Genomic DNA, 21,403 nt, shown 5'->3' with positions numbered 1-21,403 from the left:
TTTGTTGCAATTAATGGTTAAATTTTTAAAATACATAGGGATTGATCCAAGAGAAATTAATGTTTTCTATATTTTGTAATCAATATTTAAACATTGCATTTTAACCCATTTTTTGAGTTATTTAGTATATAACCTCATATCTTTGGATTTTACTTTTTAGATTTCTGGACTTCAAGAAACACTGAAGCATATGGAAATAGGGCATACTTTCCATGCTCCTGAAATTAGAGGTAAAAGTGAACTATAATAAAACTGTAATTTATTATTGGTTGGTGATTTTTCAATCTTATCAGAACTCAAAATGCTGATAGGGTGACTTCTCAACCCTATATTTGAGGCAACTATTTTTAGGCATTGGAAAACATCACAAGTCACAGAAGGCAAATGATAGAAGGAAAATTTGTAAGTTGAGCTTCAACATCATCATGACTTTTTGTCCGGGAAAATTTCCAAACCAAACTCTATGGCGATGGAGGTCAAGAAGAGCATGGCAGTCCTGTTTGAACTGAAAAGGCAGACTATAGTTCATAAGTTGTTGAAGCATCTAGAATCTGTAGGAAAGGGCACCAGATAAGAGGGTGCTGCAATGAACAGTGGCCTGGTTTGTGAGAGAGTGTACTATGAGTCCTTAGCTGATGGCTGGGCTACACATGCAAGACTACCTGAGACTTGCCAGAGAGAAAAGGCTCTTTAGGATTAAGAGGGGACCAGTGATCTATATTTCTGTTTTGTGCCAGTACCATACTGTTTTGATTACTGTAGCTTTGTAGTATAGTCTGAAGTCAGGGAGCCTGATTCCTCCAGCTCCATTTTTCTTTCTCAAGATTCCTTTGGCTATTCTAGAGATTGTCATACTGAGTAAAGTAAGTCAGACAGAGAAAGACAAATATCATATGATATCACTTATATGTGGAATCTTAAAAAAAGGGTACAAATGAACTTATCTACAAAACACAAATAGAGTTACAGATGTAGAAAACAAACTTATGGTTACCAGGGGGTATGAGGGGGACGATAAATTGGGAGATTGAGATTGACATATACACACTACTATATATAAAATAACTAATAAGGGCCTACTGTATGACACAGGGAACTCTACTCAGTACTCTGTAATGGCCTATGTGGGAAAAGAATCTAAAAAAGAGTGGATATATGTATATATATAACTGATTCACTTTGCTGTATACCTGAAACTAACACAACATTGTAAATCAGCTATACTCCAATAAAAATTAAAACCAGTAAAAAAAAAAAAAAAAAAAAAAAAGAGGAGACAAGGGATTCTAGTTGTCAAGCAGTAATGGGATATATTGGCATTCTGGCCAGGCCTGGATGGAAAGACCTCTTCAACACCTTGTTGACACCATATTAACATTAACCATCCTGTACCCACCCTATAAAACGAAAAAGAAAGCTTTTTGAAGATTCCTAGGGGAAAGAAAGATTCCTAGGGGAAACAGAGTTTAGAGTTTGAATTTTGCCAAGTTAGAGAACCTTGGGGAATATGTAGGGCTTTCCATGGATCCACTCGAACAGAGCATAAAATTAAGCCTGGAATTCAAGGTGATCATCAAAAAATTAAACTGCTTACTAGAACAGAAATCAGTACCTTTCAGAGGAAGATAATTGTCCAGAGTCTTTAATAATCTACCTTCATACTGCTCAGTGTATAATTAAATTTTTCTAGTTATGTTATAGAAATTGGAAAATGTGATCCACCATCAAGACAAAAACAATAAATGGAAACCTATATTCGGATGGCCCAGGTGTTGTATTTAGCAGATAAAAATGCTAAAGCAACTAGTTTCTGATAGGATCAAGCACTTAAAGGAAAATATTACATTATAAATGAAGTGGTAGAGAATCTTGGCAGATAAATGGAAACTCAAAAAAAAAGGAAATAGAAATCTCTTACTGAAAGATATAGTAACTAAAATCAAAATTTTATACTTCACAATAGATTGGAGATGATGGAAGTGTCAGTGAATTTTAAGAGCCATCAATAAAAATCATCTATTCTAAAGAAGAGAGAGAAAAAAAAAGGAAGGAAAATTTGCCTGTTTAACATACAAGTAATTGGAGTCCCAAAGGAAAAAAAATGAGAATGGGGCATAGAAATATTTAAAAGATGACCTAAAATTTTCCAAACTTGATGTAAAGCATATACTCACAGATCCAAAAAAAGCAGCTAACTATAAACACAAAGAAATCATGCCTGGATGCATCATACTCAAAATTTATGTGAGAAAATCTTGAAATCAGCAAGAGAGAAAAAACATGTTACCTACAGGGAAACAATACTACAAATAAAGGCTTATTTCTCATCAGAAATATTGGAGGCTAGAAACAATGAAATGACATCTTTAAAATGTAGAAAAATTTAATTAAGAATTCTATATTCAATAAAAATATCCTTCAGAAATTAGAGTGAAATATAAACATTTCAATACAAATGAAGCTGAGAGATTCTGTTGCAAGCCATTCTAAAGAACAGGAAATACTATTTTCTTTGGGCCAAAAGAAAAGTAAGCCAGAAGAAACTTAGATCTGCAGAACTGAATACTGTACAGAGATTTAGAAATGTTAAATTCTGGTTAATGTAAATGTTAAGATTTCCTCTTCTTAATTTTCTTAAAAGGAAAGTGACTGATAAAAACTAAAGTTATAGCCTTGTAAAATAATGCTATATAAGGTATGTAAAGGATAAGAAAATAATAATTTGGGGGGTAGTGCAAATGTTCTATATCTTGATTTGAAGATATAGGTGGTTGGTTATATGCCTACTTATCTTTGTCAAAACTTACCCAACTCTACACTTAAAATGTATGCATTTTATTTTATGTAAATTATACCTCAATAATGTTGACTTAGAAAAGAATGTTGGGAAGCTCTAAAATATAGAAAGACTGCAAAATGGTGAATTTTTAATAAAAATAACATTCTGGTATTTCCAGATGACTGTTCATTGTGTTCTCTGATTGATTAAGGCTTAAAAGAAATGTGTAGCATTCTCATATTCAAAAACTTTTTCTCAGCCTTGATTCAGTAGTTCCTTTCCTAATATTTTATATTAAAGAAATATCAGTTATGCTCAGTGATGCCTAGAGAGTCTATGCACAAGGATGTTTATTGCACTCATATTTATAGTAACAAAACTATACAAGCAGTCTTAATCTTTAATCACAAGTGAATGTTTCAATATAGTTGATCATACAATACTAGAAAGTCTTTAAAAATCACACATAAAAAATGTTCATATTAAAATATTAATGTTAAGAAATAAAAACATGTAGTATAAGATCATGTCTGTTAAATATGTGAAACACCAAAATGTTTACCTAATTTTGTGTAATGTGATTATTTCTTCATTTTTTCCTTACTGCATTTTTTTCAAAGAATATATATTTCTGTTTACATCAAAAATTATTTTTTTATATATATATAACTTTTAAGAAGAATACAATCAAATATAAATATGATGATGTGAAACTACCATAATTTCAGGAATTCTAACTCTCAAAATGAATAAAGATTGTGAAAAACAATAAATATAAGATGGCATAAAGGTTGAACTGTGCATTGAATTGATGCTTGCATCAGTTAATCTCTAAATGTTACATTCTACTTATAAGAGTTTATGATTTTATTTATTTATCCTTGACATCGCTATTAAAATAAAATAATGGTTTATCGATAACTCCTTATGAAATTATCTCCTGGTATTTAATCTAATTTATAAATGAATATATTACATGTTTTTCTAGACTGACATTTATAAGTTACTTTGAAGATCAAGTTGTATGGCGGTAGAAATTCTTCAGATTAAATGTAATTTGCCCTGTAGTTAGGAAACAATGACTTGATTGTCATTTACTCTGAACTTCGGGAAAAAGACTAATTAATTGTTATTTAATCTGAATTTAAGGAATAAGATAAAACTTGGACTCACTTGGAGTAGTTATCAAAGAATTTTAAATGTACCATATTTTTTGACTATCAAAGTGATGCGCTTATTACAGAAAAATTTTAAATGATAAAATGTTTTAAAAAGTATCCATAATTGCTACCACTTAGAATATTAATACTTTAGTAGTCAAATTTCTTACCTGAAAAGGGTTTATAATTTATAATTCTATATTTACTCTTGTCTGGTATGTAGAATAATAGAAAAATTCCTAGGAGAAACTATGAAATAGTGAATTATTATCAGCTAGATATTTGAAGTGATAGTTTTGTTTACATTTTTCTTTGTTGTAATGGAAAGTAATGTGTATCAAATATTTACAAGAAACTACACAGAAAGCACGTTAGTATTACACATTATGAGATAAAACTTTTTTTGTGCAAATTATATAAGCTGAAAAAGTTTATCAGTATGCTGGTTTTTATTATGTTTGTGTTAGCTGATGTTTGATTTCATATGAGGTTGCAATTTGAATACAATGATACCTATTTCCAAAGTAGGTTATAAAAATACATATAATTGTATTTTATGATATCTTGTAATTTATGATAGGAAACTATGATTTCAGGAAGAACTTCTAGAAATTGGAAATGTTTTATGAAGTGAAAAACTGTGAAAGCTGACTTCAGCATCACAAACAGATGTCATATATAGTAGAGCAAAGGTTTGAGTTTAATTAATTGCTTTTTAAATTGGGTATTTTTTGTTGCTCAGAATTTCACTACAAGATGTCAATTTCTTATGACTGTATGTAGTATATGGTCTAGTTTAGAAAGATATATTATCATTTCAAATATAACCTCTTTCCCTTTATCTCTGTTACCTTTTTTTGAATTCCAATTAGATGTGTACTTGATCTCATTTTAGCTTCCTAATCTCTTAGATATTTTCTGTTTATCTCCCTGGGATAAACTATGGATAATTTCTTCAAAACATTTTTTTCAGTTAAGTAATTCTTTTTTCAGCTGTGTTTAATCTATAATGGAGTTAGGGACTGCCACAATATAGGTATTTACGTATTTGTTAAATGAATATATTCATGCATATCTGACATTTAACCAGGGGCCTGAACATGTTCAGTTAACATTGGTTGAATGTGTGCATACGTGAAGAAATGGTTGAATGGGTGAAATTTAGCACTGGGAGTACAATAACTATAATTTCTATAAGTGAAAATTTGTTTGTTTATTTGATGTTTACTTTATTTCTCTTAAGGAATTGTACCTTCCTTAAGATAATGATTGTGCCCAAGTAAAATTTGGCAAACTGCATAGCAGCAGTCACTACTATAGGCCTTTTCATTAACAAGCATTAGATGATAAGCATGAGGATCCTGTGATGGAGAAATGGACTTTGCCAGGGTGTTACTAAACATTAAGAAGCACTATGTGGAATTTGAAAATTATATGCACTTTTATGAATGTGACAAGGACCCAATGTTTGAGTCTCTCATTTGTTCTACAAATCTTTGTATAAAGTGATATTTATCTGATAGAGAGTGGGAATCATGTTTATTATTGGTACATTGAGAAATAAGTGTTATTTTTCTTTCAATTACACATACACTATGCAATGTGTATTCTCATGTTTTGGTTGCAAATGTTGGTTTTTTTCCTAAAATATTTTTATAAAGTGTAAGTTCTTGTAATTTCATCTTGATTGTGGAACAACTACATATCCTCATATATAAACCAAGCCCTTTTTGATTTGTTACTTTCATTTATCCTTACCATTTTGTTTGTTTGTTTCTTGCTTTTTATTTTATTTCTTTCACGAAGTGGTGCTTAGTAATATTTTGCATGCTATCTGAGGTCTGCTCGTATTCCTAGAATTATCTCCTGGAATCCTGGATTTCTCTCCTTACTGCTTTCTCCTTTCTTCCCTGTAGATATTACTATACAAATTCTCCTTATATGTAAAAGGGAAAAAAAGGTAGTGACCTTCACAGGGTTAATGACAGGATTTCATGAAATAATACATGTAAATTGTTTAGACCAGTACCTGTTAGATAGTAAAACATCAATGAGGCATAAATGCGAACAATTATTATTTTAAATTATTATCATTATCAGGCTTTCACTCTTGGCTGTTGAAGAGGAAAATACAATAAAAGAGAATTCGAAGTGAAAATTTTTCTCTAATCTCAGTGAGCTGTAATTATTGCCTTTTCTCCACATTTTGACTTCCAGATGCTGTGGGGCTCTAACTTGTGGCACCGTAGAGCGAGGGCATGCAGTCTGGATACCCTAGTGTTAGAAGTTTTTAAAGTACTTTCATGTAGTACTAACTTATGCAGCATTCGGCTTTTATGTTATTGTGGGGATTATTTTGATAGTTTTCTTCCTTGAAACTGGTACTGAATAGGAAAAATTAGATCAGGAAAGAAACTAAATGTTAGCATATGCTTCCTTACTTTATAACATGAGGATTCTTTGAGAGCCTTGACATCGAAATCATCCACATATTTTTGTGTTCATCATCTTTTCTCTATTATAAATTGTTATAAATTAGAACATTTAGTCACTTAATTATGAGTTAATGATTATAACCGTATTAGTTATTTGAAATCTGCTGGCTGTTTAGAAATACAGGGGGAAATTATGTATACCTGAACATGTATATGTATATGGAAAGATGTGAAAAAGAAACAGACTTTTCCTGTCACTTTTCTTTTTCCCTCAGATGATTCCTTTAGGACTGCTCTTTATGTCTAGGAGAGTGTGGGGACCAATGTTACAACTATATTGGAATGTTACCCTGTGTTTTCTTTTCTTTTTTTCTCAACATTGTGAAGCATAGAGAATATTTTATTAATACAATATTCATTTAAAAATCTCTTGTTTATTATCCAGTTCCACTTGGGAAATTTTGTCATTGCTTACCATTCTCTCCTTTGACCCCCTTCAACTTTTGTTTATAAACACATGAAACCTCATGATAACAGGAATTTAGATATAATGTAACTGGAGATTGGCTCACATGCTCTTCAACTGGCTCGCAATGCTGTTTCACTAACCTTGCAGCAATGCCACCCTGCATTTTTGGAAAATGAATTTGAGACTTCATTTAAAACATTTTAGTATGGTTTTAATATTATTAGTTTAATACTTCAAAAACTACGTGTATAATGAATTTGGCTTTCTTTTTTTTTTTTGGTTATAATATTTCTTACAAACAGTATAAACATTAAGAGTAAATTGTATTATCTTATAGTTGTTCCGAATTGTGAAAAGGAAAATGCACCAGAAGGTCCTACTCAGAAAGGTCTTCGTGAAGCCAGAGAACAAAGCAAACGTAAAACAAAGATGAAAGTTAATACAAAGGTATGATTTTTTTGTTTCCATTAATTCATACTTAACTCTCAGATATTCAGATTCACGAACTCATATTGTATCATTATTTTATTGGAAAAGGAATTTAGAAGTTATGTATTCCAAACCACTTGGTCTATAGATAGAAAATGGAGGTTCTTAAATGTTACTAGTAACTAGTTAATTGAGGGACACATTTATTAGTGGCAGAGACAGCTCAGTGAATCATTCTGCCACTTACTCAAACTTAATCATGGCCACTTCTGCTCACCTGCTCACTCTTCTGCTTAAAATTACCTTTGTCCAAAAGAAATAACTATCAGATCATCCCTTATTTATTTTCTCATACTATAACTTCAAACTTTCATTAGTCTTTTCAAAAAGAAGAATGGAAAGAATTATACCCCATTTAAGAATCTCTTTATATCTGAGTGCCTTTGCTGTGCAATCAGGATGAGAGTTAAAATCTTCAGTGAATACAGAAAAATGGTATTAAAATGGTATTAAAAATGTCTGGTCAAAGAGATCAAAAATGAGGAAGAAAGAAAATTACACAAAACCTATGAAGGGTTTAGTTTCTTGTCATGAAAATTGCATAAAAGTTTAGCTGAGGTAATGAATGTTTTTATAAAGTAGTTGTTACCTTTGAGTTCTAAAATATCTGACATTCATTTAAAAATGAAAGCATTTACAAATATAATAACTTTTTTAGTGTAGTAATGCTATAAGAACAACAGATTTTTATGAATTCAAATAATCATTTACTTAGCTAATATCTATAACATTTTTCTTCCTCAAAGGTATACATTGGAATCTAGTATCATATAATATTTGAATAAAATACAGACTAAATGCTTTTAGTTTATACTAAGGCTTTGATAATCACTTTCTGGTGATATTTAGACTAGTATTTTACTGTTCCTCTATCATCAATACTAATTTTTTAGGTTTATGGTATTTGAGGGAAATCCCCTCTTTCAGTCAGCCTGCCTCAGGTTCCCCATGTCTCCAAGGTCCCATCAGATCAGACCCTCTTTTGTCACCATAAAGCTTTCCCACTTCTCCGCCTGCCTGTAATTTGAGTCTCTGCCTAATGTAGTCAGTGGCTATAGATGACTCCATTGCTGTCACTAAGTAGTGCTTGTTCTTGTTTGGATAATCTTTATTTATCTCCACAGAGGTTAGTAAGTCAGGGAGCAAATACAAGACTCGCAATAATAAAAAAAATTCAGAGTTAAGGATTTTGGGTGTGATAGTGGTGGTTGTCATCAGAAACATTTTCATCTTCTGACGTGGCATAGGCATTCTTTTTCAGGTAGTAAGTCATACTTAGAAATGACTGTTTCAGGTCAGTAGTTAAATATATTCAGCTCTGTGTCATAATCAAAATTCCAAACTTGCATGAGTTTCTTCTGCATTTAAGGATGTGTGAAGGGTGACTGTGGGCTGTCTGTAAGTGGGTGACAGGGTCAGCTGCCAGGGACATTGGAACAGAGCAGGCAGGAACGCTCGGCAGGCCATAGCCCCAACAGTGGCCAAATAAATAGAGAAATTTTGGAACTTTGGGGTTAAAACACATTAGTATATTTGACAGAGGCTGCCTTTCCTTTCCCACACCCTACCCTCACATCCTAGCATTCTCTCCTATGGTATGGTGCCAGATCTCATGTGTGTCGGGGGCAGGGGTGCTCTAATGTCATTCCAAGCTTTGCTCTTGTCTTTAATCCCAACATGTAAGTGTGTATCTCTCAAGATAGTTTGCCTCCTTTCATTAGCGATGAATTCTTGGGTTTTAGTCTACATGTAAAAGTTTTATCGTGTATCCTCTGTATAAAAGTGAAGAAAAAATAGGGTAGGAGGAATGTTTTATTCACTTCTGCAATTTTAAAAGCAGTTATTTAATGAATTTTTCTGATGTTTTGCCTTCTCATTCAGGCAAAGTCAGGAAATCATTTAGGGTTTAAGTCAGAAAAAGAACTAGTTTAGATCGTTTGAACAAAATAACTTTAATACATGGAATTGATTACATAGGTGACAGAAGAGCTAAGATGTCCTCTAGGGGACAGGCAGACAACTCAGAGATTGTCAATGGCAGGACACTTTTTTTGTGTTGGAGGCACAGTGGGAGAGCATTGTTACCAGCCTCGAGGAACTGGGTCCCTCAGGTAGGAGGACTGTGAAGGAAGAGGCTGTCTTGTAGGAGCTGGAGACATGGGAGGGATGCAGGGCATGGGGGGAGGAACTTCTAACACACAATAACAGGGGAGGGATTAGAAAAAACTCATCAATTAATATGTAGGTAACAGAAATATTTACAGCTGAATAGTTTATTTCCAGCCATGGCATATACTTGATATACTTCTTCCTTCTTTTAGTTCTCATTCAGGGTTTGTGTTTTGCTTAGCCAGTGCTCATTGGGGTTCTTTGTGTGGTGAGTGGACCCATGTCTTTAATCCTGAAGGGTCTGAGTATTTAGTGGTCCTGCTATCTTGGATTGTTATAGTTTCCCATTGATATTTACTACTTAACATGGATGTACTAAGGGTATCCCAGATGTTCTTCTGGGTTCCAGAAGGTCCTCTCCAAATCCATCGTTTAGCAGCGACCACGTCAAAAAGTGCAAAACTGTCACAAAAATCTCTGAATCACTAGATGTCAGACTTTGTTTTAATCTGATGGTGCCTTCCCTCTGTGCCACAATAGACGCATCCTTCTCTTTCGAACTAAGCCATTGAATAGCAGAGCCTAAGCTTGCTGGCACAGGAGGCAAACTCTTTGCAGAGTTTGTAATTACATCTTTGCAGAGATGTAATAATTAGAGGGGCTACTTCTGTTGCTGTGAACCCTTGGTTTCCGTGACTGTGTGAGAACAACACTGGTGGTGTTTTTAAACTAACACTGCAGCTGATTTTTTAATAAGCTATTCTGCTATTCTATTAGGGCATCTGTTTCTGTGGATGGCTTGTCATTAATTCTGTGGGTGTTAGCCCATAACCATATTTCTTTTACTGTAAAATGCATACTTTGGTCATAAGAATGAATTGTATTTCATGACAATGTATAAGGGAATTTCTAAGTATTTGGATTGTGGTGCACTCAGAGCAGTGAAAGCAAATGTCCCATCTGAAATAGTAGTTGCCATTGTAGACCACACCTTATTAATTTTACAGTAATCCACAGTCATTTTGTGAGATCCATCAATTTTCTGCAAAGGCCGAACTGGTAATTAATGAGGATGCGATGGGTATCTATCCTCTATATCTTTCCACTACTTTATTGTGGCACACATTTCTATAATTCCCACAGGACTGTGATTTGCTTTTAGTTTACTCTTTTGGTAGGGTTAATTTCTAGGGTTTCTGCTTGATCCTTCCTGCCATAGTAGCACTTATTTCATAAAACAGTGAGCCAATGAGGAGATTTTACTAATTGACTAGTATGTCTTTTCCAGGTGTACAGTCAGAAACTGAGGAAATAACCAGGGAACGAGTCCACAAACCCACTGGGTTTACTGCGAAACAGACTTGAGCCAAAATACCATTTATCATGAGGCTATCATGACCTCCTAGTCTGACTATTGGATGGTGTTTTTATGTTTCCAGTAAAGGGAATGTACTCAAAGTTAATATCTAATTATCTCTGAAAGGTCTGAGGTAAAAGAATTGCCCTTGTAAATGGCTCCTGTCCCTTCGGGGAAGACTTGGAAGGTGATTTAGAGTCAGGTTTTTGTTTTCCTAAGTGAACCTTGCATGATATGATGAATACATATTTGTCCAGTGAAAACAAATCAGTAACCCCTCCAAAATGAGAGAGGTTCAAAATAATGTCTGCCACCAGGTGGCAGGCTGGCTTCCCATGGTGAGGTGCCATAACAGGGGTTCCACTTTGGCTTCTGCTGTTGGCAAGCTGGACATTTAGTGCTGAGTGGTGGCCAGTCAGTTTTGCTTAGGGGAAGTCCTTGTTACTGAGCCTGTGCATAGTCTTCATACTTGAAGACTTCATAGCTTCTCGGGCCAGAGCAGTAGGAGGTCCTCTTTGGCAGAATTATAATCCAGTGACTGTCCATTGGTAGCAGAGATGGCATATCATGCAAGCCCATCTAGAAACTAGGCTAGATTTTTTTTTTTTCTTTCTCTGTTACCTGCTCATGGTGAACTCACAAAGCCATAGGTATAGTAGGACATATGGCATTGAAACAAGAGTGGAAATTTGGGATTTTAAGCTGCCTGCTCATGTAATTTACTTGTGCCTTTCTGAAGTGCTCAAGCACAATTTCAATTATAATTATTCCTTTTTAAGATGAACTGGGATTTTTTGCATGTCCAGAATCATGGCTTTGAGGACAGACAGCATTCCTAGTTCATGAAAAGTAACTCAGGTCATAAGTCCTTAGTCTCTACCAGAGCTCAGGATCATACTGGGATCTGACTCCTTTTAAAGGAGAACTGTTAGGAATAGTGATCAACAGAGATGAGCATGGCTTTTCTCTAGAAGTCTAGAGGTCAGTACTGCAGTTCTGCTGGAGCTGTTTATAGTCTTTCTTACAGCATCCTTATTTTCCACAGATAATTTGAGCACCATTGGATCTGCTGGGCTATAAGACCGAAGGGGCAGGTGGGATGTCTTGCATCATACCCTGGACCTGTTGCAAAACTTTTCTTGGTCCAGACATCATTTAAACTATATTCTTTGTTCAAGATGGAGGATACAATAAGCAGCAACTTGCCTTTTGTTTAGAAGCATTATCTCAACATGCTCTAGTCAGAATTTTCTTGGTGTTTATTTCTTCTCTGGCACACATGTGTCTTATTAAGACATCTAGGGTACTTGCCACTTCTTGCTCACCAGACCCATTTAGGGTGATTTCATTTATATAGTGGAAAGTAAAGATGATCAGGATTACTATAATTTGATGGCAAATAGAGGAATTTACACGGCCCTGAGGGAAAGGAGTTACGTTTACTTCTGTCTTTGCCATGTAAAGGTAGGGGATTATATGGGAATATGATGGTAACTGCCACATCGACATCCTTTGGCAAATTTCTGCCAACACTCCCCCTGCCCTGCCTCAGTTTGCAATATTATTTTTGGTTATATTGATCAGAGAAGGGAGCAGTTTCAGAGCCATTCACTTGGCATTTCCAACTACAGCAACCCTTATTCCATAGGTAAAGAACTAATGATGGAGTTCTGGCAATTACCATGTATGTTCTTGCAAATTACTTATTTGGAGACTAAGGAAATGACAAGCAGGTGGGTTCATGGCTCCTATCTCAGGAGCCAGACCTGAGCCAATACTTTATTACCTGGTCTCCATATTCCTCAATGCTAACAGGGGGCATCATAACACTGTACATTCTTGAGTATCAATACCATGCTAGACCCTATTTCAACAATGTCAAATGTGTGGGCTAGTCCTTCTTCTTCTGTGTGTGTAGCTGTCTGAGTAAATTATCATACATACTTGCTTTTTTGTTGTAGGATCCTTCTTCCTAGAGGCCTGGCCAAAAGGTTCAGTGTGTAAAAACTGGCTCGGGTCTGGAAATCAGGCACGAGATTGTGGCTTTTTATGGGATGGCTGCCTTCAGCATCTTGATAATCGATCCTCAATTTCTTCTTGTTATACAGACTGAACATTACCCTTGCTGGCGTCCCATATTTCCCAAGCATTACCCTTGCTGGCCTGTAAGGATGTTGATTCTATTAATTATCTCCCTAGCTGTCTCTGGATCAGGCTCCCCCATAGCTACTCTGATCTTTTCCATAATTGTGCCCACCTTGCTTTTGATATTTATGTGCTCCCATCGGACCTTTCTTTTCACGGGCTCCTGTCATTCCCATTGGTTTCAGGGACCCTGGTTCTCTAATAACATCTACCGTCATCCTAGAGGAGAGCCACAGCTGAGTTTCTCAGTGATGTTGCTGCCCCCCTCTCCAGAACAATCTTTGATGCTTTCATAGTTACTATAGCCTCTGGGCATCCTGTGGTTATCTCATGGGTTTTTCAGCCTTGAATAGTATGTCCACTGTCACATGCTCATTTCTCTGAGTCTTTTGATGCTTTTTTCCACTATTTTTCATGGTAGATTTGGCATTTCTACTTTATTTAGTTAGGCCATCACTTTTTTGAAGCTTTTAGGAGCCCTCCTAGCATCTTACTAACACCAGGGTCCTTCCCAGGGTGCTAAATGCTATGTCAGAGGAGAGTAGTCCCATATTTATAAATTCTCCCTTGTCCAACTTTATGTTCTCCCTCCTTTGCCTCAACAGCCTCAGAATATAGGCCTACATGTACTCTCTTGGCACTCATAGGTACATGTTGGCTAATTCCTACAATTCCTTTGGGAGTAGTTCTTTTTCTCTCTAAACAGAGTCAGTACTTCCCTGGCTAGGTTATATTGTGAATTAAATGGATTTTGGTTAGTTGTCCAGTGATGGGGTGGGGAATATATTGTAAGAGGGGTATGAGCTGTCTTGCAAGGCAGAGGACTGAATTGCTTTTGGTCAAGGGAGGCATGCTAGCCTTTAACAGGGGAGGAGCAGGCAACTTTTTAGGTTTACAGAGTAAAGGGAAATCTGAAGACAAGATTTTCAAGTGCATTGTCTCAGATTTCTCTGTATCATCTCTATCTACTATGTATATTTCCTCATGATTTTCTATCAAACTATGCTCTTGTTGTCAAAATAAAACATTAAAAAAGACAATATTTCATAAATACTATAGATGACTCAAATTAAATTCAGTTTTATTCTATAACTCTTTTTTGGAACTGAGAATACATTAATTTTCTCCACTAAATCCATGTAATAGAGTTGCTATTCCTAAAATGACTTTTCTAATTCCATAATATATTTTCAAATATAACTTCTTTGCTGATGACTTTCAAACCTACATATTGCCATACTCAGCTTTATACCAATAATTTAGCTATTTATAATAATTTCCATTTTAATATAGTACCATTACCTCAAAATTAACATGACAATTCACAAATCATCATATTTCATAAATAGGCTAATTTCTTCATTTTAAAAATGCCTTTTAATAGTGTCTGCATTCTACTAATTCAGTCAGTTGAAAAATATGACATTATCATCTTTGATCCTATCCTTCCAGAGTCTCCCAAGCTCCCACTGATGCCTTTTTCACATTAATTGGCAGGTTCTGCACTTTTTAAAAATAAATTTATTTATTTTATTTATTTATTTTTGGCTGCACCGAGTCTTTGTTGCTACGTGCGGGCTTTCTCTAGTTGCGGTGAGAGGGGGCTACTCTTCGTTGTGGTGCGCAGGCTTCTCACAGGGGGGGTTTCTCTTGTTGTGGAGCACGGGCTCTAGGCGCGTGGGCTTCAGTAGTTGTGGCTCGTGGGCTCAGTTGTTGTGGCTCGCGGGCTCTAGAGCGCAGGCTCAGTAGTTGTGGCTCACGGGCTTAGCTGCTCCGAGGCATGTGGGATCTTCCTGGACCAGGGATCGAACCCGTGTCCCCTGCTGTGGCAGGTGGATTCTTAACTACTGCGCCACCAGGGAAGCCCAGGTTCTGCATTTTTAAATGGAGGTGGGGGTGGTGAAGGGAGATTTAAGGGTTCAAAATATGATTGTAAAGGGTCTAACAAACTTATCTGGAAGCTTCATTCGCAGAGCAAATTTACTTAAATTAATGTTTATTTTGGTTGGGTTTGGGGGATCTGGTGGAGGTTATAGGGGACTTTCAAAAACCACCTTCAAACCACCTATTGCACTACTCCTTTTTCCTTTTAATTATCACTCCCACCCTTCTAAAGCTGGTCTCTGTGGACTACCTTAACTGCTTCCTAGACTGTTCTCCAATAGTCCATTCCATGTGGCATTGAATAATTCTTCCTTAAATGTGCCTTTGTAAACCAGATTAATCCTCCTTAGACAATTGTATATCTTTACTTCTCAAGCCAGTTAGCTATCTGGCTTCCTGATATGCCATGTTAATTTCTCTGTATTTTTCTATAACTTATGAGATTGTACTCTAAAGTAAATTCTTACGGTTTAAACTATTTTCTTTTGAATTAAGGAAACGAATTGTGTTAATAGTGGAAAAGTGGTTTTTCTTCTCTCTTTAAGCCAATCAGTGGGTTACTAAAATAGTCAGCGGGTTAGTTTTTGTGAAGGTAACTATACTTTATAACATGATTTCCTTCTATCTGTGAAATATATTTTACTCTAAAAGAAATAAGAATCATTATGCAGTTAATTGAATGTCTTTTGCAATCACATAAGTCACAGTTAAGAGAAAGAAATTACTACTTTAATGAGACTTTGAATGATTATGCAGGTGAAACTTTAAATGTATCAACATATTTATTAAAGAGAAGCAAAATAGAAGAATTCCATATAGATTTGAATAGTTTTAAAAGGTAATATTAGACGTAGAATGTATTTTTTCAATGTAGAGCAAAAAAAAGAGAATCACCTGGAATCCACTGTAGTTCAAATATGTTGCTTTAATTACTTGCTGAAGAGTTAAATTTGGAGCTAGATTACATTTTTTGTATGTTAAAAATATACCACACACTTTGTGTCCTGACCTGTGTACTCAGTGATGATTCAGGAAAAGTGATAAAACACACACACACACACACACAAACACACACATGAACACAAAACATACCACTGAAAGTATTTCAAGAAATCAGGGAAAAAATTAGGAAAGATAAGGGACTGCTAACTGTCCCTTCCATCCTTTTGCTGCCTGATTTATATCTTCACCTCTTTGGGGTTGGAGTGTAGACATGCTCTTTTAAATGAAAAAGTCCTATCTAGATTGTTACGCTTCTATCTGTACACAGATTAATGTTTTAATACTCCTTATATGTTTTTGTTGGAAACCATGCTTTAAAGTATTGTAAAAATATTATCAAGAAAACATTAATAATTTTTATCCAAATGGGTAAGAACAGAAGACAAGTTGGGAAGGATATATAAACATTGTAATATGTACAACAAAATTTATACAATATTTTATATCTTAAATATTTAAAAATAAAATTTAGAAATAGATGCCTGTTACATTTTGGGAAATATTCATGTTTTCTTTATATTTAAATACAATTTAAGAATCTTATTAAAGGAGCAATTAAAAAGCCTATACTAAAATTTGTAGATTACTTACGCAGCCAAAAGCTGGTTTAGCAACAATTATTCAGAACTTATTATAAGGAAAACTTTAGCTAAATTTTAGATATTTCCCTAAAAATAGCTTTTAATTACAGTTAATAATTTAAGTTACATTATTTTTTAATCATTTAATTTTATTAATCAGTAATACATGTAATATAAGAATGGCTTTTCAAAACCTGGCTTATACTACCAATATAGTTATTAAAATAACTACTTTCTCATAAGCTATGGATGAGTTTTCATATGCTATTGATTAGTTTTTATACTTGTCTATTTATCCTAACTTCTTTTAGGTCTTAGAAATTGTGCATGTATATATATATGTACCTCTATATATCACATATATGTTTTGTTAAGGGAGAAAATTATTTTTTATCCTTAATTTAATACTTTTATAACTTATCCTTGTATGAATTAACTATCACAATCCATTTTTTTCCTTCAGCATAGCGTCTGTTAACATACTGTAGCATGTACTTTGGCAGAAACTGTTTTAGAGTTTGAATTATTTTGAAGCCTAGTCTGTATATGAAACCCAGGTCTACCACTTATTACTTGTACAAACCTGGGCAAATTACTTGACTTATATGCTTCCATCTTTATAAATTGGGAAGAATAATATGTGCATCAACAGGTGTTTGTCACGATTCAATAAAATAACATATGTAATATATCTAGCACAGTGCCTATTACAGAATTGATATGAATCAAAGGATAGTGTTCCTGTAGAAAAGGGTGTTTACCAGGAGAAGATAAATAATACTTAATTGCTAATACTATTTTATTCTTTTGTGTTAAACATAATATGAGTAACACTGAATAGAAGTCTGTTAAGACTTCTAGATTCATTACTTTTTTAACCATTTTTGTCATTTTATTATATAATGGCCTGAATGATTTAGCAATAGCTTTCTTTGATTGTAGGTATGGTTTCCCTGATTCAGATTTTATCCACACTGAGATATGGACATTAGTGCATTAAGGTGGCTAATTCTGATCTTCTAATGTTTACATGTTTGCTGTTATATGTGTGAAAGTGCTACTATGCTTATAAAAATTGTACACAACTCTCAACTTCTTTAGGCGCTATTTTATATTTTGATTCACTTAATGAAAACATGGAATATTATTTAATATCTTTGCCATGATATCTCTTATGTGAAATAGATTATAGTTTAAATATAATGATATGAAAATGTAAAGAGGAGAGAATGTACCTTCAACTCTGGTATGTCAGTGTATGTCATCATGTTGTGTTTTGCCACACTGGCCATGCTAATGGTGCACTTCAAAAGCAATTAAACACACTTACATGCTGATACCTTGCCTTATTAGAGCAAGTTTAGTCGCATTTTGTATTGTATTCTTGAATATTGCTAAGCAGTTATTACTGCTTTTGCCTGAAGTATTGTGATTCTGGCATCAACCAAGGATCTGGTTGACATTTGGCCAATAATTATGAATATTACATTAAAATGTTAAATCATTCTATTTACCAGACATAAAGTTGAAAAAAAGGAAATTAGTTTTGTATTATTTTTAGAGGTTAGAAATATGGAATGCATTAAAAAGTCTAAAACCATGTGCAAATGGAAATTTTAATGCCTATAATTTGATAATAATGTTGCATATCTTTAACAGTTGAAATAATTCATTAAAAATCCCTAAGGAAATATATTAATCAACATATTTATTCATAATATCGTGCCATGTTAAATATATAAGGATTAAGTCAACTTGTTTATAATTCTGTTTTGAGTAGAAAATCAAATAAATGGAAATACATTATTACACTAAATATATTCTGCTTTACATAAAAAGAAGTGAATGTTAATCAGAATGATAGTAATTAAGAAATACTAATTATTCTCAGGTTTTTAACTCTATTTATTTTGAATTATGCATAAGCATGAAGGATTTAGAAAATACAAAAATGAGATTGCAATGAAAAAAATGCTTAGGTTTTTACATTTTCAAAACTTCAGTCAATATCAGTATCTACAGTTTAAAATATAAATGTGTTCAAGTAATATTTCCTTAATCTAATATACTATATTTGACTATAATATATAAATTATATATTATATGTATTTACATATATATATAAATAACATAAATGCAAGTTATGGACTATGTATCTAGTCTTATACAACTTGCATTTTCCTTTTGGTGTTTTGTTTCTAAGATTCTTCCACGTTCTTATATAGGGCTGTAATTCATTTCACAATTTCCTTTTCTGTTCTGTTATTAATGGATGTTCAGGTTGTTTTCAAAATCTTGGTCCAATAAACATGCTGCCATGAATATTCTTGTACACACCTCCAGGTGCACATATGCAAAGTTTTCTGTAGGATATTAATCTAGGAGCTGAATTGCTGGAGAGATGAGGATTTCACTAGATGATGTCATATTCTTTTTCAAATTAGTTGGACATGTCTACAAACCCATACATAGAATTCCTCTTACTCTATGTCCTTTCCAGCACTTGGTATTACCAGGGTTCTTTATTTTTGCCAATCTAATAAGTAAAATATGTTACCTCATGGGGTCTTAATTTTCATTTTTCTGATTAATAATTAAATTTAACAGGTTCTCTTTTGTATATAGACAATTCATATGTTAGATTCTTTGAAATGTCAGTTCATATCTTTTGCCCATTTTTCTATTAGGTTCTTGATCTCTGAAGAATATTTGCAGGGTATTTTAGGTATTCATTCCTTGATCCGTTGCATGAATGTAGAAATCTGGTCACAGATGGTGACTTATATTTTCTGTTTCTTTATAGTGTCTTTAATGAATAAAAGTTCTTCATTTTTTTATGCTTTACACCTTAAATAAATATGATTTTTATTTTTAAAAAAGTAACCCAGATAAAAGTTCTTCATTTTAATGTAGGTAAATTTATCAATACTTTCTTTTATGGTAACACTTATTGTCACTTGCACAAGAGATCCTTTCCTATGCCAAAATCAGAATGCTTTGCTTGAAATTTTCTTTTAGTAATTTTGTTTATTATATTTCCTTTAACCAAATAATTTGTGGGTAATTCCTAAAAATATAGACATTCTCTTACATAAACACAATGATATTTATTTTTTTTATCTTATTTTTTAAACATCTTTATTGGAGTATAATGGCATTACAATAGTATGTTAGTTTATGCTGTATAACAAAGTGTAACAGCTATACATAAATCCCCATATCTCCTGCCTCCCTCCCTCCCTATCCCACCCCTCTAGGTGGACACAAAGCACCTAGCTGATCTCCCTGTGCTATGTGGCTGATTCCCACTAGCTAATCTATTTTACATTTGGTAGTGTATATATGTCCATGCCACTCTCTCATTTCTTCCCAGCTTACCCTTCGCTCTCCCTGTGACCTCAAGTCCATTCTCTACGTCTGCGTCTTTATTCCTGTCCTGCCCTTAGGTTATTCAGAACCACTTTTTCTTTTTTTTGGATTCCATATATATGTGTTAGCATGCGGTATTTGTTTTTCTCTTTCTGACTTACTTCACTCTGTATGACAAACTCTAGGTCCATCCACCTCACTACAAATAACTCAATTTCATTTCTTTTTATGGCTGAGTAATATTCCATTGTATATATGTGCCACATCTTCTTTATCCATTCATCTGTCGATGGGCACTTAGGTTGCTTCCGTGTCCTGGCTATTGTAAATAGAGCTGCAATGAACATTATGGTACATGACTCTTTTTGAATTATGGTTTTCTCAGGGTATATGCCCAGGAGTGGGATTGCTGGGTTGTATGGTAGTTCATTTTTAGTTTTTTGAGGAACCTCCATACTGTTCTCCATAGTGGCTGTATCAATTTACATTCCCACCAACAGTGCAAGAGGGTTCCCTTTTCTCCACACCCTCTCCAGCAATTATTGTTTGTAGATTTTTCTTCAACTTTTTATTTTATATTGGAGTATAGTTGATTAAAAATGTTCTGACAGTTTCAGGTGTACAGCAAAGTGGTTCAGTTATACATTTATATGTATCTATTCTTTTTCAAATTCTTTTCCCATTTAGGTTGTTACATAATATTAAGCAGAGTTCCCTGTGTTATACAGTAGGTCACTGTTGGTTATCTGTTTTATTTTTATTTTTTTAAATAAATTTATTTATTTATTTTTGGCTGTGTTGGGTCTTTGTTGCTGCACGCGGGCTTTCTCTAGTTGCAGCAAGCGGGAGCTACTCTATTTTTTTTTTTTTAACATCTTTATTGGAGTATAAGTGCTTTACAATGGTGTGTTAGTTTCTGCTTTATAACAAAGTGAATCAGTTATACATATACATATATCCCCATATCTCTTCCCACTTGCATCTCCCTCCCTCCCAGCCTCCCTATCCCACCCCTCTAGATGGTCACAAAGCACTGAGCTGATCTCCCTGTGCTATGCGGCTGCTTCCCACTAGCTATGTATTTTACATTTGGTAGTGTATGTATGTCCATGCCACTCTCTCACTTTGTCCCATCTTACCCTTACCCCTCCCCGTATCCTCAAGTCCATTCTCTAGTAGGTCTGCGTCTTTATTCCCGTCTTGCCCCTAGGTTCTACATGACCTTTGTTTTGTTTTGTTTTTTTGATTCCATATATATGTGTTATCATACGGTATTTGTTTTTCTCTTTCTGACTTACTTCACTCTGTATGACAGACTCTAGGTCCATCCACCTCACTACAAATAACACAATTTCGTTTCTTTTTTATGGCTGAGTCATATTCCATTGTATATATGTGCCACATCTTCTTTAACCATTCATCTCTTGATGGACACTTAGGTTGCTTCCATGTCCTGGCTATTGTAAATAGAGCTGCAATGAACATTGTGGTACATGACTCTTTTTGAATTATGGTTTTCTCAGGGTACATGCCCAGTGGTGGGATTGCTGGGTCGTATGATAGTTCTATTTTTAGTTTTTTAAGGAACCTCCATACTGTTCTCCATAGTGGCTGTATCAGTTTA

The 21,403-nt window shown here is 34.1% G+C and overlaps 1 protein-coding gene across 1 annotated transcript in view; it reads left to right on the top strand.

Moving 5' to 3' along the window:
- The window catches only part of SPAG16 (sperm associated antigen 16), an 868,000-nt gene that overhangs the window by 64,408 nt on the left and 782,189 nt on the right, over positions 1-21,403 (top strand). Inside the window, exons 9-10 of the mRNA XM_082395857.1 lie at positions 161-230; positions 7,181-7,290. Coding sequence (XP_082251983.1) covers positions 161-230; positions 7,181-7,290 — 180 coding nt within the window. The remainder of the gene's footprint in view (positions 1-160; positions 231-7,180; positions 7,291-21,403) is intronic.

The sequence above is a fragment of the Balaenoptera borealis genome (genome assembly GCF_965194805.1).
Source record: "Balaenoptera borealis genome assembly, chromosome: 6".
Classification (NCBI taxonomy): Eukaryota; Metazoa; Chordata; class Mammalia; order Artiodactyla; family Balaenopteridae; genus Balaenoptera; species Balaenoptera borealis.
This window is presented reverse-complemented; position numbering and strand designations above follow the sequence as displayed.